Genomic DNA, 19765 nt, shown 5'->3' on the forward strand with positions numbered 1-19765 from the left:
TGCATACTATAAATAAAAACGGGTAGATATAGACCGTGTTTAATTTTAATAAAAGGTCTTTTATTTATGATGATGGAAAAAGAAAACAAAAGGAAACATTTTGTATGTTTTGTTCTTAAAACATCAGAAACATTAAAGGTTAAGATACAATACCAAAAATTGCAGAAATCGATAATGAAACAGGAAAAAATGCAACAGATCAGTTACATCAAAAATTGTAGGAAAAAAATATATAAACAGCGATGGCACTTTTACTTCACATCATTGAAGGAGAATCCTTTTCCAAAACAATTTAAGGTAACTTGACTGGAGGGTTATCTCCCTAGCAAATCTCTTCGGTAGAGGAAACGTCGTCCCAGATGCTTCCTCCCTTTTTGTAAAAATTTATGAAGTATAAATTGCTTCTCCGTTTGTTAACGAATGTTTCCATGCTGTTTCCGGAGCTGCTCCAATTCTAATGCGCATGCTCTGGTTTGATCGAGAACCGAATTTATGTTCGAGATCCGAGCCAAACAAAACTCAAAATCTTTGGTCGAAAACTGAGTTGGTCGAGAACCGAAGCGTTTGAGAACCGAGGTTCCACTGTGCTTGTCTTACTCACATATATTACTTACATGTATATGTTTACTAAGCAGAGTTAACGAATCTACCTTTAGACAGACTCATTACAATATCTAATTAAACAATGATCAATATTAATGACTAAATTGTTACCTGGCCACTAGTTTCCTCTCCTTTGTTGGTATCAGACAACTCCTTTTTATCTCCCGATTCATTAACTTTCCGGCCAGGTTCAATTGATTTTCTACAATATTTACAATTACCACTAGTGAATGGATGCATCTATAGACTATTCTGAGGTAATCTTTATCAAAGTCTTCCTCCCTTACATAAATCACTAAACATCAGATCTTTCTTGACATGGCCAACACTTACATGTGTAAAATGCAATAGGGAAAAGAATATCGCAAAGAGATTAAGGTGGGTCTAATAAGAACGGTTATGCATGAATTTGGTATAAACCATTTGATGGCTTAGGAAACCCACAAGCCAAGCTAGGCGAAAAATTGTTTAGATATAGATTCCAGAAGGAAAATAAAGGGGTTAACAAATGGAAGTGTTTGCAGAAAAAACACACCAAGATCCTTAAAAGAAATAATTAAACTAGTAAGCCTTGACTTATGATCAACCTAATAAGCCAATATAAAATTTTTCAACATATGATGTCCCATGTTTCTTGAAACATTGTAGATGTGTAAATCCGTGCATAAGCATTCATTTATCCTTCCCATATTTGGGTTCTACATCGCCCAAATAATATCAAAAAGCGTTTCGTATCCTTTTTAGCTTTAAAATCAAAATCCTGGGTTGGAATAAGACCAAAGCGATTGTTATTAGTGTTAATATAATGAAGGCAATATTTTTCTTGAGATTAAAACAAGAAATAATAGGGCAAACATCTTTGAATCAATTCTTTGACATTTCCAATGCGAGGTAGTAATGATTATTAGAAATAAAAGTGACAGTAATAAGAAGAAAGGAATACCTAAAACTTGTGACAAAGACAGGCCGCCGATTTAGTGATTATGATCTGCAAGAAAATGTAACATTACTATATACAGCGCTGCATGGAGTTCTTACATTCGAGACAGATGTAGTGACTAAAGGTGGTGTGAGAGAGACTTGACAGCAAAACGTTCGGTACGGTAGACTTTTGTGACGCTACGTAAAAAAGCATAAACTTTAAATTTAACCTAAAATAATTTAGCTTACTGAACACACACTTTAAACTCAGTTTTATTCTTTTACTATACTTGACTCTATTTTGCCATCGTCTTACTTTTTTATTATTTAATGAGGTCAGCTAAAAGTTACTAGTGAAAAGGAGCTGGAAACCGATTGGTTATAAAATTTGAGGAGTGAGAAAGCTCAAGTTCAGTAAAAACTGCCCTCTTCAGAGTGTACAAACAGTTGATAATGTTGAGAAAAATGTAAGTGGCATTGCAGAGTACTTCTAGAGAGAAGTACTGAAAATGCCTGAAACTCGTTATCGTTCCTGAAGCTCTCATGCTGCCTGGCAACGACTCGTGTTCTCAAAACTACTGAAACTAGACAAAGTTTTGCGTGAGGTTACAGCCCCATCAATCGCTTACTACTGCAATAAGGAAGCTGAACGGATTAAAGAAGCTAACAGCAGCACAACATCATCCTATGATAGAACAACTGAACTGATAAGACTGCTATTTATAAACAGCGTGTAAACAGGCCACATGTTATCAATTATCATCAAACGGACTATCATCATAAAACTCAAGTGTACTTGAGCTGTCAATCAGCGATACGTCATGATAAGACAACTGACACTGGGGTCACATTGAATTGCTATTATAAAAAGAAGACACAAGATATGAAATGCTATGGTAAAGTATCAATTGACTATGTAATGGATATACAGACGGTTCCCTACATACGAACATTCGAGTTACGAACAACGGTACATACGAACAGGGTCTGCGCATTCGTATGTCCGTATGAATTACTGTCGGTATTACCGACGTATCAGCGGTAGAAAGAGGCACTCGGAAGCACCACCCAGCATCTACCATCCTCTGCCTTTTTTATTTTTATCATTACGTACAGTAAATATCTCGGGCATCCATTATTCAATATGGTTGGTGAAAAGCGAAAGGCTTCTAGTGAGAGTGGTAGTGCAAAGAAGAGGCAAGCCATCTCATTTGAAACGAAAGTGTCAATAATAAAGAAGCTTGATGCGGGTGAGAAAATGGTGAGCGTTGCACGGGCATACAACTTGAATCGTTTGACAGTCGGTACCATTTATAAACAGAAAGATCGTATAATGGAACACGTGAAAGGTGCAGTGCCTATGCAATCGACGATCAATAGCAAAAAAGAGGGAAAATCATAGAATCATCAGTTTCTAGTAAATCCTCTAAGGAAGATACTCATCAACCCTCATCTTCTTCCTACATTGGAGTTATGGAGAAGGAAGTAACTTTTGAAGCCCATTCCAGCGACGACGAAGACCCTCTCATGATATAAAATTCTTAGTACAGTACTGTACGTATTCTCTTCATTTTATTAAATGTTATATACAAATAAATAAATATTATACAAGCCTTAAACATACTTATATAAACCTTCAATATACCTATATAGGCCTTAAACATAAATTATAATACAAAATATAGCACTGAAGCAACTTACGAACAAATTCACCTTACGAACAATCATTCGGAACGTAACTCGTTCGTAGGTTGGGAACCGTCTGTACTACATACCACACTGTACTATGTAATGGATGTACTACATACTACACTAATACTATGTAATGGATGTACTACATACTATACTAATACTATGTAATGGATGTACTACATACTATACTAATACTATGTAATGGATGTACTACATACTATACTAATACTATGTAATGGATGTACTACATACTATACTAATACTATGTAATGGATGTACTACATACTATACTAATACTATGTACTATGTAATGGATGTACTACATACTACACTAATACTATGTAATGGATGTACTACATACTATACTAAGACTATGTAATGGATGTACTACGTACTGTACTAATACTATGTACTATGGTACTTAAATGAGTAAGTTGTGAAAGAAAGCTTTTAGTTGCTTCAAGCTTAATGTGTGGTTTAATTGTGCCCATTAGAGTTAATAGGCAAGGACTTGGCTATGGCGCCTTACAGTGCCACGCGTTGCGTGTTCACAACTCGAGTCACAACTCAAGTTGTGAACATGCAACGCGACTTTGTAAAAGTAAGGTGCAATATATTGGTATTACGGTAGCATAACCGTAGATCTGGTTATATTAACAATGGTACATCAATAGGCACCCGTTAGCTAATAGAAATTAAACTATGTATGTATGTACTGTAAAACTAGAGTTAATGGCGAATTATAGTGTGCCGAGTTTGCAACTCGAGTTGTACAATTCGAGTTACACAACTCGAGTTCATCAAAAATCCAGGCCGAGTTCTTTCAACAGCAACTCGAGTTCAACAACTCGGCTTGAGAACATCTCATCATTTCATTTTCTCTAGCTATATTTTCTATATGGAATTTATTTTTGTGCATCATTAAACGCCGTTGAAGTAATTTCTATGTTCATTTTCGGTGTTCATTCAGTTTCTTGTCAGGTTCTAGAGAAATAACTCCTTTTTCATTCGAAAAAGAAGTGGCCCAGCTCCCACATAGATTGTTTTTAGTTTGCTTCTTACATTCAACAATTGTTTTTGTCTCGTTATATTTATAGAAATAAATATGCGCAAATATGGCCAATATATATAATTTAAATGTGTATATATATTTAAATTATTATTATTAAATTTCTGTAAATGTTCTGTAAATGAGACACCCCAATTACTCAATTTGCTTTTTTTACAAACCCGTGTTAGTTTTGCGTAACACAACTCGAGTTCATCAAAAACCCAGGCCGAATTGTACAACTCGGCAACTCGAGTTGCGAACACGCAACGCGAGGCACTGTAAGGCGCCATACTTGGCTTAAGGCGCGTGTTTAGTAAGCTAAATATGTTTAGGTTAAATTTAAAGTTTATGCTTTTTTCCGTAGTGTTACAAAAGTCTAGTGTACCCAGCGAGTTGCTGTCAAGTCTCTCTCACACCTCCATTAGCCACTACGACTGTCTCGAATGTAAGAACTCTATACAGTGCTGTACATAGTAATGTTACATTTTATTGCAATTCATAACCACTAAATAGGTGATCGTTTCGTTTTGTGAGCGTAGAAACTCAATTACAACAATTAAAAACACGTTTTACCATCATAATATCCTGTTTTGGGTGGTTTTGTCATAGCATGGGAAAGGATTAATTTGCATTTAGTTATTTTATATAGGAAATATTGCATTGAGATACGAGCAATTAATGCACATCTTTGACGTTCATTTAGAACGATTTTGTATATGGGCTTTTTGGGCTCCAAAACTTGTGCCAGCAATGTTGTTATCAGTCACGGAGTCAGAGACTTGATGTAATTTTTAATAGACATAAATAGACAACTAACCTAAAGTATAGCGGAGTGGACAGCCACAATTGAGCCAACCAACCTTTCACATAAGATAAGGTTGCATCATACAAGCACAAAAATGATTATTTAGTACGGTTATATTACTGAGTAGATGATGGTTGGCTGTAACTAATGTGTAGAAGCGAGGAAAGATAGTTGGGGTTATTCTACAGATAACAGTAAACCAACATCGCTTCATATTGTCAGTTGAAGAGTTGTGGAGAGATAACACTAATACAACCGATTGTTCATGAAGGGTTATATTACTGGCGAAGACAGAGAGAAGGTGCAGAAATGAAAGTTTTTGTCCTAAAAGTTGGCCAATACATCGGAGACAAATGATGATGTAGAAGTAAAACTGATGAGGCAGCTTTGGAAGAGTAGAGTTTTATCACAGGACTATCAAACAAGAGCCAGACAAATCAGCGCAGGGTGGTATTCTGGTAGAACCAAACCATCAAGAATGCGCAAGCATAGACTACCGGAGCACTTTGAATGAGATGGAAAGCCAAACGGCCAGATGGCAGTAGATCGATACGAATTGCTCAAAGCCAAGGACAAGATAGCCTGGCAACAGATAGAAAATGAACTGCATGAAGTGGATCTCTAACAACGGTGAGAGACCAAACTCACCCAGACTCGTCACCCGCTGGCCGACTGTCAGCATGCATCGGACTTTCTGTTCTCTCAGTGGTGGGACTCTGGGAGGCAGATTGTGGCTTGCTAGGGACAGGACTCCCTGCCAATGAGGAAGGTTTGCTTCCCTTGTGAGTCTTTAGGGCTGCGATAGTGTCAATGTCGGGTATTTCAATTGAGTACTTGCCATTGATGTTCTCAAATTCCTGCACCTGACGACAGAAATTTGACAATCGTGAATACAAAAATGAGCAAACTGATTTCAGGGCATTACTTCTGTATCATGGAGAAACCCAAAATTCAAACAGAAGCAACCACGGGTTGCGCACACATCTTAATGTCGAGGTTGGTATATGGAGCTATACATTTCCATTAAAATAGTCAACAACAAGATGAATGAAGAATGACAATACATCGAAGCAAATATGTACATACAAAAGCCTAGCTAAATACAGAGGCCATTACATGACTAAGCAGAAGATTTCTGCATGCTTCGTTTAGAAGTGTTAAATGTGAAAGGCATGCGAGGTGTGCTTTCTAACCTTTTTTCTCACAAGAGACATGATGCCTATTCGTGTGAGTACATGCTGTCGAGATAACCCTTCTCTCGGCACGCCATCAGCAAATGTGTCTGCTGCATCTGCCCCTGGCTCACATAAATGTCGCATGAAGAGGGAGATGTAAGCTTTAAATACTTTTTCAGACTTGCCTCTTAGATCTCTTACAAGCCTGTTAGACAAGAGTAAAAGTTACGGGATAGACAGACTAATACCAATACCACACAACCAGGCCTTAATACATTCTATGCTTGAGGTGATAGCTCGCTCACATATAGTATGATCTTCTAACGATTTACAGCACCTGCTGAAAGGAGAAAAAGAGCTACCAACCTGATATAATAATATATAAACATTGTATAGAACCAGACCTACCCAAGAAGATGTTTAAAGCCAAGCAGTCAGAACACCACTTCAACGGTATTACAAAAGGAACAAAGATTTTAAATTGATGTTATATCAGCCTTCATAAAAATAGCGAATAACTTTAGCCTTGCCCTAGCAAGATACACGGCATAACTTTCTACATAGACCATTCTCAAAGGTTTATATGTTTTCATAACATCTTATTTGTTGAAACCATCTGGAAATAAAAACATTCTAACCAGCTAGAGCAAGTAAACCTGAACAACATTATATTTCCCTGTGGCAGCTGATCTTTAGCAATAAAGATTATATTTATATTTAAACTATCTGAAATGGCTCTTGAATGAGTTTTATGTATCAGTGGTTAATGTGACAATTCTATGTTAAAGACGAACTATTACTGTACTGAGAACATTACATACATGTACACATTTGTCACCTAAAGCAAAAAGTACAACTGAACTCTACATGACGTTTAGAGCGCTATATTCATCGTGAACTCACCATTGCGAATTAAACGCATCATGAGGTGGCATGCCAAATCTCATGACGGCGTTAAGGAAGGCTTTACGCTGTCTTGCGCTGAACCCAAGTACCTGTAAAAGTGTTGACAACATCACCACAAATCAGGACAAAGCGAAGACAGGTTTAGTAGACAAAATAATATACAGGTGGTTAACTAGAAACAGCCAAAAGTAAAAATTAGGTAAAAAAATTGAATGGCTGAAAATGGCTTAACAGGGAGACTTCTATCATGGAAATACTCACCTCAATCTGTCCATTGACTCGAGATAGGAGTGGAGGAAGGGGTCTGTCCTTCTCCTTGTGTTTACGCCTGCCAGGCATAACTGGAGTTCCATCCTTGTTCTCCTCATACTCATCATCAGTTTCTGTATAACAGAAATGCGATATTTGTAGAAATGAGCTAATATAAATGTATATGATTACATGGTAACATTATGTCATTTACAAAAAAAAGACTGATGAAGAAATTACATATCTTTTATCAAATGACTTGGATGCTTTGCGGCTCTGTTATGAAATTAAACTATTCTCATGCGTGGAACAGGAAGGACTTGAATGTTTTACAGCTCTGTTATGGAAATAAACTATTCTCATGCGTTGGACAGGAAGGATGTGTGGGCTTGAAAACCAATACTGTATTTTGTCACATAGGTTAATCAATTGAAAGCATGGAATATCCTACATTCGATGATGATGATTATGATTACCCTAAGTCCTCATGCTTAAGCCGCGCGGCTCAAAAACAGATGTCTCATGAAAGAAAAAATAATCCTTCCACAAGCCGCATATGCCCACAGACTGCGGCTAATGACTGAGTTTTTGTCGTCCTTGACCCCTTCGGGAGCGAAAGAGTTGCGACGGGTTTCGCTATACTCCCGTCCTCCTAAATAAGAAAACAGGCTAGACCAGCGCAGTGAAAAGCATTTTCTTTTACTTCCAAGTTCGAATTAAAAATCCTAAACCCTTGCGTCAACAACTTACTTGCCATGTCTCAGCTAGATTTTACTGCGCTGTTAGAGGGCTTCACGTTTATGGAAAGATGCCGGTCAAGAATGAAAGGGTGTTAATAACTTATGACTGTGGTGAGTTAAACATGAGCGATAAATTCTTCTTTAGTCTAAAGTATTCCATAAACACGACTTTGAAAATAAACGAGTAAATCGCCAAAACGCCGTACATAAAAATGTATCATGACTGCGATTCTATGGTTATAGCGCGGAACTGAGCAGAGACCGCATTTATCGAGAAGCCGCCCTGAGCCCTACATAAGTTTTAAAAACTTGGCTTTAGCCGCGGCTTATGACCATAAACCAGAAGCCGCGCCCAACGACAAGCCGCGCGGCTCGAGCATAAGGACTTGCGGTATCCAATTCCTGGCACCAACCTCGGGATATCTGCGTCAACAACATTACCTCCAGAATGCGAGAAGTCTGAATCAAAATCAGATGCATCCTGATTCCAATCAGTGTCATTCTGCACATTACTTCTGCCACCATCCACATCTGAGTAGTTGACCTACAATAGCCAGGTTAGACTCTCATTTATGTGATATATCAACACACTATATATATATTGTTTCTGGCATGTAAGTTGTTTTTTTATTGATATTGTTTCTTTTCTTGGTATATAATTGTTTCTGTTCATTAATCTTCTGATGCAGCAACTGGCCATAATGAAAACGGGTAACATCAATGTGTGTAGCTAAACTACCCAGTATGACAAGCTTTGCAAAGCTAGTTGCTAGCGCTTGGGAAGAGAAAGCAACTCCTCATCTGCTTCTAAATGAATAACTACCTGCATCATAGGTCAAAAGTTGAAGAAACAAAAGCAAGAAACTCTTGGAGTGACTCAATCACGCACCTGTTTCCGAACACGTTTTCCTTTTCCCAAGGTCCTCTGAACATCCTCCTGTTGCTGCTCATAATGATGCCGCAACAGCTTTTCCCAGTAAGCTGGGTCAGCATGTTCGACTTCTTGTTTGAGTACCTCACGCTCCTCCTCTTCCTCTTCTGAGGACTCGCCCTCCTTCACATTGTAGGTGGCCACCTGCGAGACAAGCCACCTTACTACTGCATGGATTGTCACCAATGCACTCAAAATTAAAAATTTTAAACAAGAGAAATATCTCAATAAGCAGCAAAAGGCCAAACAAGCAGTAATTTGAACAAAAACAAACCTCAGATATGGTGTTGAATTGAGCAACCTGTAAGAATACAGCTATACAAACTCATTGGAATAAGAGATACATAATGCAGCAGGATAGTCCACACTCGCTGCTAGTAGATTCAGGTTATGTAGATCAAAAATTCAATTAAAACAAGAGATGTATATGCGACAAGCTGGTCCTAACACTTGCCACATGTAGATCCAGAGTTTGTAGATCAACAATTTAGGTTTCAGTGTTGGTTGTGAAAGACAATTTCCCTCAGCTCCTGGTGTTTATAAAAACGCAATTCTAACTTCCTTACATAAAAACAAAATCACCATATGAAAAAATAAACCAAAAGGATACTAACCTTGAAAGACTTGAAGTAGTCATTCATCTCATGTTCCTTCTCTACCTGCCCTTCCTGTGTTCTGTCTAGAAGTTTGGCCACAGCTTCGTCATCATACACAATACGATTTTCATCCTCCTTTTCACCATCCTTCACATCCTTGAACAGCTCTTCAGTACCAAACTTCAGGATGTCATCAAGCTCCTGCTTCGACATCTGTCCGCTGTTGGCCCCACCCATTCCAGGCCTCACAACCTGCAACAAGGTTACTCTCGCAACTGACTACTAACAATATAGTTTTTGTTGGGGTCAAGTTTAAAACCGAAGCATGCGCTGGCTAGCCTATTCTGTCTAAGATAACGGTATGAGTGTCACCCACAGGAGTCAGCTATGGCAGCCAAAGACTATGTGAATACCCTAACAACATAAAATAACCTGTTGGCTGTATTGCTTGATCAGTAAGAACTGCCTAACAAAGCTCATAACAAACAGCGCTGAGCCATCCCAACTTACCAGATGAGTCAGCATCATCTTTTTCTTGGCGACCTGGGTAATCCGCTCCTCCACAGTGTTTCGCGTCACAAACCGATAGATCATCACCCTGTTGGCCTGTCCAATCCGATGAGCTCGGCTGAAAGCCTACAAATGGACATTCAATCTGAGGTGAATAATAATATAAAACGCTGACATCTGTTAAGGCTAAGGCTTGATTCAGACTGAATGCCAGTTAAATTATGTTATGTTCACTGGCCATACTATGTTCACATATACACATGTCATACTACGTTCATATATACACATATCATACTATGTTCACATATTCACATGTCATACTATGTTCATATATACACATATCATACTATGTTCACATATACACATATCATACTATGTTCACATATACACATATCATACTATGTTCACATATACACATGGCATACTATGTTCACATGTACACATGTCATACTATGTTCATATATACACATGTCGTACTATGTTCACATATACACATATCATACTATGTTCACATATACACAAGTCATACTATGTTCACATATACACATATACTATGTTCACATATACACATATCATACTATGTTCACATATACACATGTCATACTATGTTCACACATACACATGTCATACTATGTTCACATATACACATGGCATACTATGTTCACATATACACATATCATACTATGTTCACATATACACATATCATACTATGTTCACATATACACATGTCATACTATGTTCACATATACACATGTCATACTATGTTCACATATACACATATCATACTATGTTCACATATACACATGTCATACTATGTTCACACATACACATGTCATACTATGTTCACATATACACATGGCATACTATGTTCACATATACACATATCATACTATGTTCAGATATACACATGTCATACTATGTTCACATATACACATGTCATACTATGTTCACATATACACATATACTACGTTCACAAAAACATGTCTCGTACTATGACAATTCTTCTTTCAACTGTTTAAACTTAGCAATAATCTAGGATCTATAACATAAATTTGTGAAAAATACACATACTTCTAGGACATCCCGGTGACTCATTTTAGGAAACAAATTTTACTTGTAACCAATGCATACTTTTACAATGAGTAAATATCAGTATAGAAATCTACACAGAGAGAACATGTAATATACCAGCAGTGTGACTTACGACTATGAGATTAGTTTGAGGTATACTGATGACACCTACATTCGCATGTGAATATTTATTTGTCAGTTGCAATCGTTAAAGGTAAACATTGTGTTCAAGTTGTTTGTACAATCTGTCGAGTTTCAGAATAGACTACAAAATATAGGAAAATTCCAATTGTTAAAATACCTCTAACTCGTTCTACTGAAACATTTGAAGCGTTTTCAATTCAGTGTAAATTATCAGACATAATGTAATTCCCAGTAAATGGTTGCATTGTTTTAGCGACAAGAAAAAGTATGAACAGGCTGAGCTTTCCTGTTTGCATCGTACAAGAGAGATATTTCAAAATTGCCATGTGGTTACACTGATGTTTACCACCAGAATTGTATTCGACTGGCATCCTGGATGAACCAGGCTTTAGACCTAAGCGATATTTTAGCATGGAAACTGTTATTACATGTTCATGTCACTAAGTAATCTGTTATTGAAGGTACTAAGGGTTGCCTGTGTGGATAAAAGTTGAATGGACGCAAGGATGTCAAAGTGTGACACTACAGGTAATAACCAAGCTAAAAAAATAGAAGGTACGCTCATGCATTCGAACCAAATAGATCTTTGATAGATATGGAAATAGAGAGTATCTCACTTGAATATCATTGTGAGGGTTCCAGTCACTGTCATATATGATGACTGTGTCAGCCGTAGCGAGGTTGATGCCGAGACCTCCAGCCTTGGTAGACAGAAGGAAGACAAACTGCGGAGAATCGGGAGCATTAAATCTGTCGATTGCCTCCTGACGCAACTGGCCAGTTATTCCTCCGTCGATTCGCTCGTACCTGTAGCCGAGACCTTCGAGGAAGTCCTCCAGTATATCCAACAACTTTGTCATCTGAAGTCAATAAAACACTACATATAAAGTGGTGCTATAGCCTGACAGAGACACAACTTGCAGTCAGTTCTGCGAAAAGTTTTTATCAAGACACTGCTGTGCACACGCTTACCTGGGAGAAAATTAGTACCCTGTGTTTGTCCTCTTGACACTTTTTAAGCATTTTGGCAAGGAGCTCAGTCTTTCCGGAAGCTTTCATCAGAGCTTGCGGCTCATAGATGCCATTGGGGAACTTGACAGCCTCGTCAGCAGCCGAGGGGAAGAGGTAGGGGTGGTTGGCACACTTTTTTAAATCCATCATGATGTTTAGCAGTGAGACCTGGCCAATGATAGACACTAAAGGTTATGCTAAGGCCAGTAGGCAGAGGGTTAGTAATTTATACAGTTCGTATCAGTATGATCTTTGGAAAGAATACTTTGTCTTCCAAGGAAATACAGCAGAGGAATTCAGGTGAAGAATTGCAAGCTCTACCAGGATGACAAAAAGATTCTCATGTACACAACATACCTGATTGTTTTTGCCTTTTGCTCCTTTTGCATTCAGAGCTTCAAAGTTTCTTGTAAGAATGTATTTATAATATTTCCTGGAAGCAAGCAAAGAATATAATAGATTTTGCACAGCTGTTAGTCTCTGATGGAGTAGATACAATTATGCAGCCAGTGATTATATTGCTGATTATATTGATTCTTTCTTATCCATTGTACGCAATGACATAGTCAGTGAGCAATTTACAGAGAGTTATCTGACCCGACACATAACCTTTCTTTTACCAATGCTTTTCTTCGCTACATGAAACCATAATCCACTGCCTGCCTGGCAAGTAGTGAGAAAGCCATTCACAATGCTATGTAGGCTTTCCTGGCCCTATGAGTTGCCTACTCATTAAGAAGCCCATTTCTTTTGATACTGAATACATACTTCTGCATGGGGCTTAGCTCAACGCGAATGATGAATTCACTCTTGCCAGGCATTCCCAACAACACGTCAGCCTTTAATCTCCTTAAAAGGTGAGGCCCTAGCATGTCATGCAGCTTGGATATCTGTTCCTCTTTGGATACATCAGCAAACTCGTCGAGGAAGCCTTGAAGATCACTGTAAGCACGTCACATCGAGATGTAAAGCACGCAGGGAGGATACATATAATAGTATTGAAAATAAAAACCTAGACATTTTGTTACTTTGGCAATTTCTTTTCAGTGTCCATTTTGAAAGTGGAAAACCTAAAAGCTAGCGCAAAACCTCAACTCGTTTATGAACACTGTGCGGAAAAGAATAGTCGAGGATGAACCAGATGGGTAACACAACCGTAACTATGGCAGGCTATAATCGCTAACATTCGCTTTCTGACAGACAAAGATCTGCATTGATAACAACTAAAAAGTAAAACCTGCACTAGCTAATGCAGGGCTGCTCACTAACTGCTTCCATACTAATTGCTCTGACACTAGACAAAACAACTTACTGAAAGTTGTGGGGAGACAGGAAGTTGAGTAGATTGAACAGTTCTTCTAGATTGTTCTGGAGGGGTGTTCCGGTGAGTAGAAGTTTATAAGCAATGTTGTAAGAGGTGAGAACTTTGAAAAACTGAAAGCAAGACCAAATTGATAGTCTGATGACCATAGAAGAGATTGCAGAACACAAATCCAGACTAAGAAGTGAATACATTCTTCTCTCGCGTTAAATAGTGGCACCCATAGACCAAGAGATATCTATCTTAGGTTTACAGACCTTGCTTTGGTTATTTTTAAGTCTGTGGGCCTCATCCACAACGAGCACATCCCAATTAACGCTACCTAGGAGAGCGGAGTCTATACTGACAAGTTCATAAGATGTGAGTAGCACATGGAACTTTACGTTGCAGCCCTGCTTCAGCTTGGAAGCCTTTGCTCCCTGCCTGATGGCACCCTCAGATAAGGAGAACTCATGCTCTCTGCAAACAAGTATTTTCAACTACAGTTGAACATAGTGCATTTTATCTTGCTGCAAGAAAGATTCATTTGAGGATAGCTTCTAGCTATGGAGAAAACGAAAGTGGATAAACTGGTATATGTAAGCCAGCCAGTAATATGTATATGGGTCATGATCACATATTCCTTCAAATTACATGCTTGAAAAAACATACATCATGCTTCAGACAATGAGCTTGTGAGTGATAAACTGATAAAGGGTAGCTGAATACCTGATGATCTGGCGACTGTCCTTGTCTCCACAGTATGTAACAACATAGAAATCAGGTGCCCAGAATTCAAACTCTCTCTCCCAGTTGATGATTGTAGAGAGGGGTGCGCTTACCATGAAAGGACCTCTAGCATGACCCTGCAATCAACCAATGTAGTTCAGCAATTTGTCTTGCCAAAGATGTAGTCTTCTAGAAACTTAATCATTTTAACCTGGCCAAGAGAAAAACAGAATAGATATTGTAACCAGCAGTAAAATATATACAGTGGAACCTCAATTCTCGAATGCTTCGGTTCTCGACCAATTCCGTTTTCAAACAAAAAAATTGAGTTTGTTCGTTTTGGATCTCAATCATAAATTTGGTTCTCGACCAAACCATAGCATGCGCATTAGAATTAAACGTTTGGAACAGCTTCGGAAACAGCATGGAAACATTCGTTGACAAAGGGAGAAGCAAGTTACGCTTTATAAATTCTTTACAAAAAGGAGGGAACCAACTGGGACAACGTCCCTCTCCCGAAGAGATTTGCTAGCGAGACAACTCCTCCAGTCGAGTTACCCTAAATTGTATTGAAGAAGGATTCTTCTTCAAATATGTGAAGTAAGCGTGCCATTGCTGCTTATATTTTCTTTTTCACACGATTTTTGTTGTGACTGATCTGTTGCATTCTTTGCTGTTTCATTATCCATTTCTGCAATTTTTGGTATTGTATCTTAATGTAGCATACGAAATGTTTACTTTTTGTTTTCTGTTTTCTTCATCATAGATAGGAAATCTTTTATTAAAAATATTTTTATTTATAGTATGTAGTATACAGTACAGTTTGTGGTGTAAAATGTTTAAAAAATACTTTACCGAAATTGTTTTCTCGGTTTGGAACAGATTACAATTTACATACATTAATTCTAATGGGAATAACTGTTTCGGATCTCGAACAACTCGGTTTTCGAACAACCTTCAGGAACAGATTATGTTTGAGGACCGAGGTTCCACTACATTTACAATGAAAGAAACCTAGTAAATGTATGTACCTCTTTGTAGAGAGAGTAGAGAAAGGTGATAGTCTGTATAGTTTTGCCAAGTCCCATCTCATCAGCAAGGATGGTGTCTGTATTGTTTGACCAGGAGAACCTGCAAGGTGGCATGCGAATCAAGTGCAGTTAACAGTACTACAAAAGGTTTTGGTATGAAGTTTTATATGTAATTTAACAGACAAAAAACAGCCAGGTATGCAGTGAGATTATGAAGTATAATTTTAGGTTTGTTGAAAAAATTAACACTGAGGAATATCTTAAAAGATGAACTTACACAAAATTTTAGCGTATTTTTGTACATTTTATCAGAAAGTATCAGTATTTTCCTTTCATTCGCGATTGTTTTTGATGTTTGAGGTGATCTGACTGCCAGAATGTTTCAAGATGAAAATCAACAAAGCTTGATCATAGTTAAAATACTCAGATCAAGCGAGAGTGCGATTATGATGTCTATAGTTACAAGGAGAGCGAGAGAATAGAGACACGCAATGCTTCAACTATAGCAATAATAACAACTAGGGACTTCCTTTCACACACATTTTTCTTCTGAGCGTTTTAATCCTGACGACGTTGTGTCAATTTCAATCTTGAAACATCCCGACAGTCACCTCAAACGTCAAAACATCCTTAACGATGTCTGATTCGAGCATGAATTAGAAATAGTGCATAAGATAGGTATATATGTAGTGCATAAGATAGGTATATATATGTAGTGCATAAGATAGGTATATATATATAGTGCATAAGATAGGTATATATGTAGTGCATAAGATAGGTATATATGTAGTGCATAATATAGGTATATATGTAGTGCATAAGATAGGTATATATGTGTTGCATAAGATAGGTATATATGTAGTGCATAAGATAGGTATATATGTAGTGCATAAGATAGGTATATATGTAGTGCATAAGATGGGTATATATGTAGTGCATAAGATAGGTATATATGTAGTGCATAAGATAGGTATATATGTAGTGCATAAGATAGGTATATATGTGTTGCATAAGATAGGTATATATGTAGTGCATAAGATAGGTATATATGTAGTGCATAAGATAGGTATATATGTAGTGCATAAGATAGGTATATATGTAGTGCATAAGATAGGTATATATGTAGTGCATAAGATGGGTATATATGTAGTGCATAAGATAGGTATATATGTAGTGCATAAGATAGGTACAGTGCTGTCAGAAATTATGAGACCACCCAATAATTCTCGCCTTTGTTCAACTTTGCACCTCTACTGGCACCATATTAATTCATTCATTCATTTGCCACATATTGTACATCATTAGATGCAGAAATTTCTCCTTGTTCTAGTCAAGTAAATCAGGAGTCTTTCATTGTTTTTTTTTACAGCATTGGTGATAGAATTAGTGTCATCAAGTTATCTCTTCAGTGTCCGACCACATAGCTTGTTAGTGGTAAAACGTGATGTCATCACTATGTGTTGTGCATTCTGTAATCTCACAAAGTCAAATAGTTTGGCATAAAAAAATAAAAAATGAATAAAATAATAAAATGAATAAAAAAAACGAAAATATCTTTTCATTTTTTTATTCTATCAGTTGCATATGCCTTTCGATTGAGATAAAAAATAAGTATGGATTGTTATGTGATGGAAATTTGCTTCATATTAATCAGTAGAAAATTCCGCATCTAATGGTATATGGTTTATGATAGTTTTTTGTAAAACTAAGTCAGTAAATCATTGCTACCACCTTGTCTCTTAAAATGTGAGGTGGTCTCATAATTTCTGACGGCACTGTATATATGTAGTGCATGAGATAGGTATATATGTAATAAGATAGGGATATGCAAAGAATGTAGAGAGATGAGCCCACCTGAGCCAGTTGATACCCTCAAGCTGATATGGATGGAGTGTTCCACCTGTTGAATCTATGTAGTCTGGCTGCTTCTCATATTTCCTGCGGCACTAGAAGCATTGGCCAGAAACAAGTCAGCAATGACACTGAGAATTACAGACAAACAAAGAGCATGGCATGAATACAGTAGACATGAAGGCTTGTCTACTCTTTACTAGTTAATTGAAGTAGACATGAAGGCTAGTCTACTATTTACTAGTTATTGAGAGCTGCTGACCAATCAGAACTAATCACTGTAATCATTCAGCAAACATAAACTGTCTTGACTCCGTAACAGCTAATAAAAGCCTAGCTTGCGTGTCACAATGCGTATTTTAGATACACAATCTTCATATTTTTCCAACAGATCAATACCTCCTCGAACCTTCAACACAGTCTATATGAGAATCTTATGGTACTATGGTACTACTTAGGTGTTATGAAGAAGACAGACTGAGTTCCTGCTTACATCCGCAGTTGGTTTGTCTGGGAATCGCTTGCTCTTGTTTTTGCTTCCCTTCCCTTTCTTTCCCTTGGCTTTTTCCAGTTCTTTTTGCTCTCCCAGCATCACTTCCCTAGTGAAAGCAACTTAACACGGATACTCATACTTTTGAACAAATAATCAGAACAAGTTCGACTGAACGCCAAATACTCGCCACAACACTCTTGCACCTTATCCTTATGTTAAACCTTTTACGTCTCCCTCTAAATTGCAGAGCGGATTAACACAAAGACTTGATTTCGCATCAGGTGTTTGTTAACTCATATTTGCTACAATGAAACTTGTTTTCTTAAAGGGATGTGACCACGCAAACAGTTCTACGAAAAATGATTTCTAAAAAATCCCTAAACAACACAAACAAAATTTCATTCTAATCAGTAGCTTGAAATACGCAGTTACATAGTGAGATTTTGATATAATTGGCCAACGATAACACAACAAATATGTATGATATAAATAGAAATGTTTGCCTCAGCCAAACATTTCCGTCTGTATCATGTCTTGTATGCATGAACACCAATGTCAACCAGACTTAACACTTCTAAGCGGCTGCCAATCACATGGTAACAACGACCTTTCCACACAAAACTTGTTCTCTTAAAGCTTCTGGTCCTAAGGTAATTCAATTGATTAGCACATATTTGCTATCTGCATATCAGCATTTCCCAATGAGCCTTGTTATTCATCTATACATGAGACCTGATTTAGGCTTTTCACAATATCATACACCTAACTTCATTAAAAGCTTTTCTTAAATGACAAACTTGATTTTAATATTTTACCAAAGTAAAGTTGTAAAACAAGATTAAATAACTCATGAAAAACCTATTCACCTAGTTATAAAATTGTTACTTTTTTTTAAAATAAACAAGCAACACAGAAATATTATTACCTATAACCTAGCTTCTAGCAGTCCTTAAATTCCAGCACCCACCCCCCTCCTTCAATGTCATTTGGCAATCTCATTTGTGAATGTTAGCTAGTGCATAAAGTCAAACACTTGGTGGGAAATGAGAAATATGTAGCCATCAGCCGAGCTAAACTTAATTGTTACCCAACATCTGAGCAGACTTGTATGATAAAACAATTTAACTTAAAAACTTTAGAACTACCAAATGATACGCAGCTTGCCTATAGTTTTAACTTGATCTCACTGTTGTGGTTAGAACCACGATTAAGTGTGTTCACTAACATGTTTAGCATTTAACATTTCCAATAATATAGTGCGCTAGAAGATAACTACTGCTGAAAAAGAGAAACTGGCTATAACGGGCCTATACTACTGACCATCCTATTTGACCAGCTCAAGAAAGTCTTTACAAGCATTCTAAACCAACTGCTCAGTCAACTTCAAAATAATAAAGAATGTACATACGTAGAATATATGGCATTTGTTTTCAAGCCCACTCCTTAGCTACTGAAATCATATTTATGACACAAGTCCAGTCTCACTTGTCGTTATAACCTGCACACATGTGCATATTCTGTAACTAAATGAGAAAACTGTGGGGAGATAAATCTTTAGCAAAGGTCCTTGACCAACTCATGACTGAATTGATCGTGAAAAAGGTTCTCTACTGACCTGTTAGCTAAATATTTGTCTATTTCTGTTTGAAAATCAGCTATGTCTGACTCATCGGTTTCCCAAGTGGCGGCATCATAGCCCAAATCCTTCCACTTGGTAAGGTACCATGTAGTGCCATCCCTCGTAGTTCTACAATATTACAGTCACACTGAAAGGCTCCAGAGGTGTAAAATAAGCTCCAATAACCTCCTCTTCCTACTCTTCATTATTTCGAATCACCAAAACTATATGACACTAAAGAGCCTCTATGCCGACCATAATGTTACTCATGTAGTTAGTTTTAGTGTAATTTAGTCTATTACATACTACACACTTTAGGTAATTATCCGAAGTAGTTA

The 19765-nt window shown here is 37.4% G+C and overlaps 1 protein-coding gene across 1 annotated transcript in view; it reads right to left on the reverse strand.

The window, feature by feature from the left end:
* The window catches only part of LOC137404350 (chromodomain-helicase-DNA-binding protein 4-like), a 37056-nt gene that overhangs the window by 5046 nt on the left and 12245 nt on the right, over positions 1-19765 (reverse strand). Inside the window, exons 12-31 of the mRNA XM_068090546.1 lie at positions 19425-19556; positions 17810-17915; positions 17320-17411; positions 15466-15565; positions 14435-14571; positions 13984-14185; positions 13718-13839; positions 13174-13347; positions 12763-12838; positions 12367-12573; positions 12012-12254; positions 10180-10305; positions 9688-9921; positions 9032-9217; positions 8584-8686; positions 7415-7536; positions 7151-7242; positions 6266-6452; positions 5721-5935; positions 715-805 (exon numbers count right to left, since the gene is read on the reverse strand). Coding sequence (XP_067946647.1) covers positions 715-805; positions 5721-5935; positions 6266-6452; positions 7151-7242; positions 7415-7536; positions 8584-8686; positions 9032-9217; positions 9688-9921; positions 10180-10305; positions 12012-12254; positions 12367-12573; positions 12763-12838; positions 13174-13347; positions 13718-13839; positions 13984-14185; positions 14435-14571; positions 15466-15565; positions 17320-17411; positions 17810-17915; positions 19425-19556 — 2947 coding nt within the window. The remainder of the gene's footprint in view (positions 1-714; positions 806-5720; positions 5936-6265; positions 6453-7150; positions 7243-7414; positions 7537-8583; positions 8687-9031; positions 9218-9687; positions 9922-10179; positions 10306-12011; positions 12255-12366; positions 12574-12762; positions 12839-13173; positions 13348-13717; positions 13840-13983; positions 14186-14434; positions 14572-15465; positions 15566-17319; positions 17412-17809; positions 17916-19424; positions 19557-19765) is intronic.

This window comes from Watersipora subatra, chromosome 9, assembly GCF_963576615.1.
Source record: "Watersipora subatra chromosome 9, tzWatSuba1.1, whole genome shotgun sequence".
Classification (NCBI taxonomy): domain Eukaryota; kingdom Metazoa; phylum Bryozoa; class Gymnolaemata; order Cheilostomatida; family Watersiporidae; genus Watersipora; species Watersipora subatra.